Here is a 10,973-nt window from a genome sequence, read left to right on the forward strand (position 1 = left end):
TTGTCCTTACTTCTTAATGTGGGGACTAGTCCTGTCAAGTTGGTATTTAACATGATTATATTTTCAGGATCTGGACCCACACTTTTAATTAAGAAGTTACAAACTCCTATTAGTTAAACAAAGTGCTCAATGATGAGCTGGACAGTTACATATAATACACGCACATTTTAGTATTGTACCCAATAGGAGGATTCGTAATCAAATCTTAAATATATGAGTAAGTTTTGATGAAGGTATATGAAAGCTAGGTTTAAGTTATTAATTTAAGTTTTATAATTTATAAAATTATAAAAATTATACAGTTAAACTGTATACAGAGCACAACAACACCATTTAATAATTTATATATATATATTTAAATTTATCAATATTCAATTCTTATAAGTTCATAACTCAACTTTCATAATTTCAGATCTCATTACTTAAGCTAAAGCCCAACCCCACCCGAAGAAGCTAATCCATAAGCCCAAAGCCCAATTGACCAATTTTCATTTCCGCTTTGAGATTAAAATTTTCCCATAGGCCCCTCAATTTATTTAATTTTTTAAAATTAAATTTTTATTTTTAGCGCCAAAACTCCATCCAGTCTCTTTTCGGCGGCTCACACACAGCCCATTTCCCACACTCTCTTCTCTTCTTCTCGCCCCACCCTCCACCTCGACCCCAAGCCCCGCCTGTCGTTCCCACTCCTTCCTTCATCCCTGCCCCTTTCTTAAGCTCCCCACTCTTTCCGTCGTGGTCCTGCAGTCAGCAACGATTAGTTTCATACCAATTCCAGCCCCATCACGGGGATTCTGTTGGTTGCCGAGAAAATGGAGTAGAACATAAACCATAGCCTAGGCGCATTGAAAATTAGCAGCGCGTGAAAAAATTAGTTTCATACCATTTGCTTGCTTCCAGTGAAGCTAGCAGCAGCAAGGGAGCTTCTCTAACGGTGGACTCTCGGCAATACATGCATTTGTTTGGTCGAAAACATGGGCCTGTTCGGTTTCCGTAAGCCCAAAATTACTACATCAATATTTATTTTTTTCCCCAACATCAATATTTATACCAACCATATAATATTTTTACCCAAAAAAAAATATGCAATAGAAATTTTATTATCAATTATCACATATGAATTACAAATATTATGGCCCATAATTGATTATCCTATCTTTTTTCTGAGCAATTGCATTTTATTAAAGTAAACTAAATAGGATCCTCAAATATAATTGCCTCCAATAAAATGATATTTATTCTTTAGCTAAAAAAAAAGTAAACTAAATATCAACATTAGAAAGGTCCAAAAAAAACCCAACAAAACAAAAAAAGTCAAAACTCTAGCGGTACCAACTTAGACCTAACAACACCACCATCACAAACCTTAACCGTAAATCAACAGGAGATAATAGATGGGATTGAAGGAACCAACCTAATAATCCCATCCCATATGAAAAAGCATAAGTGACGGATGTCGCCGCGTGCCTGAAGAGTGAGGAAACCCGAGTAATGCAACAGGAGATAATGGATGGGGTTGAAGGAACCAACCTAATAATCCCATCCCATATGAAAAAGCATGTGCAACCATAGGAGCAGATTCTCCATGACTACGCAACAGACATCGTGTAGAGAGAGCATGCGGAAAAAAGGAGAAAAAGAAAAAGAACTAACGTTGTGTGCCAGTTAAGAACAAAGGAACTATTAATAGCTTGTGAATAATTTAACTTTCAAAAGATTTTACATTAGTATATTAAGCATATTGATATATTAGTCACTTTAGTATAAAATAAATTTGTCTACTTGTTCTTCAAGCATCATTTTATGTAATTTGCGTTGAAATCAAACAAACTTGACCTGGTTTCACTTTAGTTCAGAATCAAGTTATGAATGGGATTAAAAAAAAATAAAAATATTGGCATATTTTTCTATTATATTATATTATATTTAAAAATTAACGTAGGTGAGTAGACAAAGTTACTTTTATATTGGGAGGAATCTACTCTTTGGCCCTCACGATAAGAGATTAGTCTTTGATGCCAGAGAGATTAGCTGTTGTTGCCGGTGAAATCACTTATTGTGCCTCACCAAAAAAATATAATAATCTTACGAAATGGCAAAAAGCTCATAGAATTTCAGAATAAATGGAATTGAGCTTAAATTTACATTTTTTTTGCCATGATATTCAGTAAATTTTGATTGAAATAAGATCTAATACATAGAGTTACAACGTGGAACTAAGGAGACTATCCCATCCCTCATTCATCATTCAAGTTTGTTTCTTTGTACAGTCCACACTTCAGGTGATGATCTAGTCCCAGCAGTATTTGGCCATGGCAATTAGTTCCCCTTAACCATCCTTTGAAGCAAAAGCAGCTTTTGATCCGTATTTGGAGAAAACGTCACTTAAAACTGCCTTCTCCTTTATCTTTAACCTGAAATCAGATTAACAGGATGAACATGATCAGTAAACATAAATATCATGTCACATGCATTCTATAATTCACAGGGGTGTTCATCACCTCTTTGCAGATCCCAAAACCTCTAACTTAGGAACCTTCTTAACTTTCTCCTTGGAAGGTGGCTTTTTCTTAGCAGCATTCGCTCGTTTAGGTTTGGCGGGTGACTTCTGCTCCAAGGACGGTGAATCAATTTCAGAGTCAATCTGTAGTTCCACACCATCATCAGCATCATCTGCATTCAGAGTTGCTGCATAGTCTTCATTCTCTTCAACCCGCTCTGTTCTGGATTTGGCATCCAATTCATCGGAGCTAGAAGCAGTCTCATCCCAAGAACTGGATGCAGAATTATCCATATTGGAATCCTCATTTGAGCTTTCTTCTATGGCTGGCACTATGAGCTGTGGTGTAGCTGCATTAGTATGATCTTGGCTTGATTCCAGACTAGCAGACACTGGAGACATTTCATTCAGAAGCTCACACTTTATCCGCTTTTGAATTTTACCAAAGCTAACAGTTTGCCCAGAGTACAGTTGCACAAACCTGTGAAGAGGACGAGGATTGGATTTTGTAAGATACAGGTGCAGCGAGAACAAATTGAGTCATTTTGAACAATAACAGTGGTGTGCAATAATTAAATGCCAGATAGATCCCCATGTAAATACAACTCTTAGTCACTCTAGCGATGTAAAATGACATGGAGAAGCTTGGATTAATTATCCAGTATAAGAGAACCATCTTTGACAAAATTCACATATTTTCAGAGAGAAGAATGCCTTTCTGGGAACATTGTAAGCAGAAGGATCCCGAACCCTATGTTTTGAAGAGGGTTCTAGACAAAAGCTAGATCAACACATTCAAATATTCATCTCCCAGAAATTATTGCAATGGTCTGTATGAGACATATCAAGTTGCAATATAATCAATTAAAAATAAAAATAAAAAAGAACCCTATTCAACAAAAATTCAGAAAGAGGCCGTTATCATGTTTTATTACTCCATAGGAAGATGTGATGCTGTACATCTATCAGATTTGGAAGACGGGAAAAAAATTTTACGATGCATTTTTTTCAGAAGCGTCTCTATTGAATTAATTAATCAAATTATGACGTACGAAAAGCATTTTTGAAACAATCTGTGACATGCTGCCGACTTGAAAAAAGCATGCATATGTAGTGACTTTATTGAAAAGCCCAACAACATCGAGGGGTTAGAGCACTTGGAACGAACCAGATGCAAGTCATGATTTAGAAAGGGATTGAGATTGGGGTTAGAAGTTAGAACACACCTAGCAGCATCCTCTTCGCACTTGAAATAAACAAATGCAAAGCCCTTGCAAACAGGGTCCCTGGTCTTCTTGTTACCAGAAACAGCTGGGACTATATCAACTATGCCAGGAATCCCTTGGAAAGCAAATTTAAGATCCCTATGGATGTTCCTCTTCTTTGGCAAGCTCACCAAGCGCACTTGAGCTCCACTTTTAACCTCCTGGGCTGCAAAAGTTCCATCGCCATGAATATAGCACGGAGGATGTTTTAACATGTTGAGAAAATATAAACAGTAAATCTTCACAATCAACAACCTTGCAAATTAGCATTGGCCTAAGGTAAGATAGACCAAGGAGATGATGACAAAGATACAAGGAAGAAAATCCTATCATTTCTAAAATTTGGGATGCTCTCAATCTCCACAAGACATAGCGCGATGCTCAATCAAGCATACATATCCAGCTTAAAAACTACACAAAACCACCAACTACTGCAAAATGGATACCATTTGCTTACTCAAGCAACCACTTAAAGAAGCATAATCTGAAGATAATCCCATCATAAATATCATACTGAAAGCCCCATTAGGCATAACTAGGTGAGTAAAATATCTGAGTTACGCAAGGGCAATTCAGAAGCTAACCTTTCTTCTCTTCATCTTTTTTGACGCCAGGCATGGTGGGATTGTTCTTAAGCTGATTCAGATTAGCGGCTTGTGCTTCTCTGCTCTTGCGTATTTCATCAAGCAGCTTATCCTCAATAGAAGTGTCATATTCCTTACCTACACCAAAACCCCGAGGCTTATTCTTCAGCCATTTCCTCATCTGTTCAAACGGCATAACCACTCCGTCATCGTCCACATCCTCATCCTCCTCATCACTAAAGTCCTCCAAATCATAATCACTGTCCCCACCATCCTCATCAAAATCGTCGGCCTCCGCAATGCCAACACCTCTAGCCTGTCCTCGCTTCTTCGAAGCGCACACCCGAAACCCATTACCATATACCGCATTCAGATTAACACAGAAATGCTGAAATTGTAGAGATTTGAAGCATGGCATGAAAGACGAGTCCGTTAGAGTCCTCCCAGAGAGGCAACATGACTGAGCTTTGGTCGTGAAAGCCAGAGAATAAACTGAGTTGGTTTGAGTAGCATTAAGGAGACTCATCGAATTGCAGAGTTGGGGAACCGTAGTCGCCGGAAGCATCCTTGTTTTGTATCGTTCAATTTAGCTTCCTTCGCTTCTGGCTACCACCCTCGGCCTCTTCATGAGCAGAGCCTAGCTAACCGACATTTGTCCGGGGCAAAAGCTGGGGGGGAAAAAATTTTATATCTTTATGGTTTACTACTAATTTAAAAGGAAACCGAACATCACGGTGTCGTGGTGTAGTTGGTTATCACGTCAGTCTAACACACTGAAGGTCTCCGGTTCGAGTCCGGGCGACGCCACTGTTTTTTTTATTGATGAACAGGGGGTCTTTTTTGAGCTTTGTTTGGGCTTAGCCGAGTAGCCCATTAAATCAAGCCCATGCATGGTTTTTGTGGGCTTAGCCTGAGGTCCGCCTCAGATCAATTCTGGTCTCTATCCGGGTCTTGGGCTTTGCCAAAGTCACAATTCCAAACATGCGTGCGAATACCTTCAACCAGTTTTCGGAGATTTGGGCTTTATCCTACAGCCCATTAAAAGTGGCATCAATGTTCCAATCATGGCCTTGGTGCCCTAAACTAAGGAATATGGTAACGAACTCAGTACGATGGAAATTTAAAAAATTCCCACATTTAATTTGAGGCCTAACTCAACTTAGAACTGAATTAATAAGTGGTACTAGATATCGGATTCTGAAATCAAGAAAGAAAAAGGGATGGAAACAAAACAATAAAGAGTGGTTTTTTTTTTTTTGGACTGAAAACAATAAAGAGTGGTTTAAGTGATGGTAACACAATCATAGCGGTACCTCCTTGCTTTAATCAACCAGGAAATCATATAGATATTGATTTCACCCCATGTCTCAAGTACTTCCAACTTCCAAGCCCCTTTCCCTCATTTAGCTTAGCTTTACATCTGTACCAATAACATTTGTTACCTCTCTCCCTCTCTTACACACATCTTTCTATGTCCACTTATTGGTGCATGCCCTACGAAAGCTACCATTCTTCTTCTTCCTTCTCATCACTTGACAACAATGTGAACTAATTATGCCCATGGCAACCAATAACTTCAAGTCTAGTGGTATAAGTACTCTTCTACAAGTGAGAGAAAGTGAGTTTGATCCCACTTATAACCTTAGACTATCGATGATAAAATTATGTCACAACAAGATGTCCCAATAACAATATAATCTGTCATGTTTGAACAAGATATTAATAGTTCGTGTGTGTGTATTTAAATTGGTTGTGTTGAAGAAAACAATTTAAACTAATTTCACTCTCATTTAATGTTCTGCTTCCTACCAAATAGGACTTTGATACCCACAATCCTTAACCATCTGGTCTCTTCTTGCCTATCCAGCTTGCCAGCAGCTTCTCTCTTGCTTCCTTTTTTCTTGATTTGATGCTTAACATGACACTAACAGTATTATTTAATTTACTCTATCTTGTCATCATCTTAGGGGACCTAAAAATAATTAATACAATCTTGGAGGTGTTAAAAGATTCAAAAGCATAGATGGCACACTACCCTCAAAGCATGCTGGCTTGTGGGTCATTGCTATCATTCACGTAAAACACACACACACACACAGATATATATAATAAAGTTAGGTAGCGTTTTCCATCAAGTAGTGTAGACTAATTGATATATCACTCCATTCTTACTATATATAAGTCAATGGGAGAAGTTAAGAGCTCAGCAATTCTTGTGCCCGCTTGGGTTTTTTGATAGTCCTATAGTAGACAATTTCAAACAATTATTTATTTGTAATTTATATATTTATTTATTATTTTAATTTTTTATCATTCAATACATGTATAAAAACCTGTCTTGTACCTTGCTAAAATAGAAATCTATCTCCACCTATACCTAAAAAAGTTTCAGAAGTTGATAGCTTTTGAATTTCTTTTCTTGGAATCTGCTTTGTTCATCAAGCTTGGATCATCAAATTCAAATTTTAATGTTTTCTTGCAAAACAATTTTAGAAAACAAAAATGTCCAATTAGGTGGTGGCAACATGAAATTAAATAATTTGGTTAAATTGTTTAGTAATGGAGAAATTAAGGAAAAGTGTTGTGACCATGGACAAACACCGATTTGTCAGTGCGGGTAGGTCATCATATGGTGTGATGTTTTTCAAAATTTTATTCATTTTATTTTTTGTTTTATGTATTAATTATTTAATTTTCTTTCATCGCTATGCTTTGAAAATTTTTTAAGGAATGGGGTCAGTGCATTGATTTATATGAACATTAACAAAGAAAGAAAAGATTGAAGGGGACATTGACAATATCATCACCAAAACATTAATTTCTTGCAATATAATAATAGTAATAATTTATGTTTCTTTTTTAATCTTATTCTATCCTCAACATTGAAAATAAGATTTGCTTTCTTGTTTTAAATCTTTTACTAGATCCGGTGAAGGTAAGATTTTAATTTGAGCTCAAATATTCTAAACAGAGAAAGTTATGTTGAGAAGACTTGATTTATCTCGTCATTGACAATACAACACAATTTAAATTAATAGATAATGTTAGATAGTGAATGAATCTTAAAAAAATAAAATCCTTTTTAAAGGTTGGTGCATAGTGAATCATGCATCCATGTTTGTGGCTGAATCAATAATAAATGGTAAGATACAAAATAAAAAAATTTATCAATTAATTAAAATACCTAGATATATATATTATTCATGCACACAAAAAATACCTAGATTCTCTCTTGTTTGGATGCAAGAATGTCTTAACATTTACAAGAAGCATGCTCCTTTAAATTTGTTTGTCATATTTTTTATATGAATTTTTTATTTCCCTTATAATTAAAAAAAAAGGTGATATAAATATTAAAATGGATTGCATGGTGATGTGATTCTCCTTGATAGGTAAGGGTTACGAGTGGATCAGTCCTTTCTTTTCTTTTTCATAACTCATGTATCCATCGTACTCTCTCTAGTCTTCACAAAGGGTTCGAAATGATCATAATCCCATATTTAAAAAAACTTTAAGAGAAGTGTTTAGTATATTTCAACCATATAAGATTTTAATAGACGTGCAAATTCAAAAGATTGAAAAAAAGGGTCTTTGGTGAAACCTATGGCTCTACCTAACTATGTAGCCACTTTGGAATGTGAGAAAGGCTTATATAAAACAATGAAAAGAGGCTACAAGTGTTCTTCATATCACCCCATTCAATTTAAGTGGCCAAACCCTATATCATCCTAAAGATTCTAGCTCCCGTAGTCTTTAAACTTGATATTTTTTGTCTGCGTGTGTGTAACACTTCAGAATAAGACTTTTTTGTTTTTTTGTTTTTGGTGTTATCAAGATCGCAATATATACAATGACACAAATGTTATCATTGATGTTAGTATCAAGTGAAATTGCAGTTATAATTTCAATAGACTATTTCTAGACTTCTACTCATAATGTTAGTACTTTTGTTGAAAAATTGATGTCACTAAGAGGATCACTCATGAAGGACTATAATGGGCAAGAGGCTAAATTGTCAAGGAGCTTGATTTGGAATATGGGTCAAGGAGCTTCACAAACGAAACAGGTTTATTAGTTCAAATAAATGGCTCTCCTATTCCCTTCAATAGGCTAGTTTTTTTGAAATAAGTCCTTCCTTTTAAACTTGTACTCACAATAATCTCAGTTGAGCATTTAGTGTTGTAATTTATTTTTGCAATATTTGACATAAGAGATTGTGTTTATCATAATTAAGCATTACAAGTGGAAATATTAAACACAAATAGTCTTTAAAAAGGGGAAAAAAAGGCATTGGTCGAATATATAAAATCAACATGTGAATGACCACACAAGGTCACCCCTGAATTAATGAACTCAAACCTAACAACACAGTTCCATTTTATAAGTTGTGTGAATTCTTATCAACAACTCAAACCTTCAAAACAAACATGATTACTACCATAATTCTAACCTTTTAATTATTTTTATTTAACAATTAGATTAACCAAAAAAACCTAATCCTGAGAGATTAGCTAGCTAGCTAGGCCTTTCATGATAATCTCCATTAATTTCAAAGTAAAAAAGGGTAAAATAATAATGCTTAGGATTATATTGAGAATTATTGTAAAGAATGGTGTCACAATCTAAACCTCACCGACCAAAGTATAAAAAGTAAGATAATGGGTCCTATTTTATGTACATATAATTACTCTTGGGTTGGATAGGAACTAATACCAGAATTCGAAGGCGTTTTAATTACACAAATAAATGAATTGAATGAGCTGATTTGAATTTCATTGTCGAAATGGTCAATTTTAGAGTTTTCTTCACTGTTGAATCTTAGTGGCATTATTTATTAAAAACGGTGGAAGGAAGAAAAACAAAGCCAAACAAGAAAGGATGGGGAAAAAGAGAGAAAGAAAGATCAGAAAAATCAAAAGAAAAGTTGTTTGGTGGCTTATGATGATTTTGAGGCTCCTCCATGCTGAAGAGATATATACATATATATATATATATATATTTGCAAAGCAGCATATATATATATATATATATATATAATGAATGGTACAGTGCTCAAATTGAAAAATGAAGGAAAAGAAAAACAGTGTACTGAAAATGATGTACCCACTTTGCATTTTTAAGTAATTGTTGGTATGGGGAAGCTAAGATAGACTTAACTATCATCTATGGAGAATCTATCATCAATGTAGAAAGAAATAAGTAAAAAATCTTCCAGCACAAAAAAAAAATTCATAGATGAAACATATATGAATTTTATTAATTAATTTCTTTTAATATCTTGATGTACTATGTAAATTTAGATTGTTCAAATTTAAATATCCATACACCTTTTTGGGATTGAGTTTAGTGTGTTTTGGAGTTGCATCAATACCTTTTTTATTCAAAAATGTATTTTTATTTCTCTAACTTTAGATAAAGTTTTAGTTTAGTCTTTTAATTTTATAAAATGTCTTTTCAATCCTCTAATCTTAACGCTAATAGTCTCAAATAATAGTTTTTATCAATGCTAACAAATTTTTAGTTGAAATGGTAAGCGAATTCACCTTTATAAGGAGAAAAACATAAATTTGAATTAAGCAAAACACATAATATGCGTGATATAATAAATATAAAGAATTTAATTTGACCTAAATTTTCTATTTAAAAAATTATAAAAAAATTTTTAACACTAAACTAAGTTTAACAAGTTTCTTTTATCGAAGCAATTAACAAGCCCATATAAGAATTATAGAAAATATTTTATATATAATTCAAAAGTTTGATATATACGTGTGTACGCAAAGTATTCCACATCACTTCCATTAGAATATTTTAAATGGTGTATTATTAAGCTTCTTATTTGTTTAACAATGATTAGTTAGCTTGACTAACTATGTTCTATGCATTCATTGAACTGAATTTATTTAAATATTTATTTTTAAAGAAAATGCGTTTAGTGGGAGGAAGTTGGAGTAGCATATCCCTACTTCCCATCCTGAGAATACGCTGTAATGCTTGAAGTGTCCAAAACCCTTTCAATTTTTATGGGTTGAGAATTAAAACTAAAGGGTCATGACGTCATATTGATGCAATAATATATTAAGGGGGAGAAACACACCCTTATAATAATGAAAAATAATTATTTAAATGACTGCAAGGCTTGCTGCCAAAAAATGATTTCTCCTAGCTATTTTCGTTTGAATTACTTGTGTAAAAAAAATTTCTTTAAAAAAAAAAAGAAAATTTTACTTTTTGCTAGTGAATAAAAGATAATTTTATTACTAATTAAATAAATGAATGCAGCCACCACTACTACCCTCCAATGAAGATGAAGTAGTCTGATATTAAGCAAAGACTGCCCTTTACTAATTTAATTATGTATAATAAAATAACTTATGCATTAAATGCCATTAGAGTTGTTTCTCCTATATTATAAGAAGTCTTATGAAATAATCATCACATTATTCATAACTAATGAATTAAATATGCACCCTTTTGCAATGTATAGATTCCAATAAATAAATAAATAAATTGAATTATTTGCAAGTATGCATTGGAAGAAAATGTGACTATTTATGAAATTTACATGTAAATTCACTTTTATAAATATAAGAAAATCCAAATTAAAAACAAAAGGGTTAAATT

At 33.9% G+C, this 10,973-nt stretch overlaps 1 protein-coding gene and 1 non-coding gene across 2 annotated transcripts; one reads left to right on the plus strand and one right to left on the minus strand.

Moving 5' to 3' along the window:
• Positions 1–2,085: 2,085 nt before the first annotated feature.
• On the minus strand, positions 2,086–4,902 carry LOC114757108 (uncharacterized). Its single transcript, XM_028946093.1, has 4 exons — positions 4,350–4,902; positions 3,727–3,931; positions 2,502–2,981; positions 2,086–2,414 (listed from the first exon to the last, which is right to left on the minus strand). The coding sequence occupies exons 1-4, from the start codon at positions 4,873–4,875 to the stop codon at positions 2,330–2,332; spliced, it is 1,296 nt and encodes a 431-aa protein (XP_028801926.1). The 5' UTR covers positions 4,876–4,902; the 3' UTR covers positions 2,086–2,329.
• Positions 4,903–5,082: 180 nt separating this feature from the next.
• Positions 5,083–5,156, plus strand: TRNAV-AAC (transfer RNA valine (anticodon AAC)). The gene has a single exon. It is a non-coding gene; the product is annotated as a tRNA-Val (tRNA).
• The last annotated feature ends 5,817 nt before the right edge of the window (positions 5,157–10,973 follow it).

The sequence above is a fragment of the Neltuma alba genome, unplaced genomic scaffold, assembly GCF_004799145.2.
Source record: "Neltuma alba isolate B1F8T4 unplaced genomic scaffold, ASM479914v2 tig00010560_pilon, whole genome shotgun sequence".
Classification (NCBI taxonomy): Eukaryota; Viridiplantae; Streptophyta; class Magnoliopsida; order Fabales; family Fabaceae; genus Neltuma; species Neltuma alba.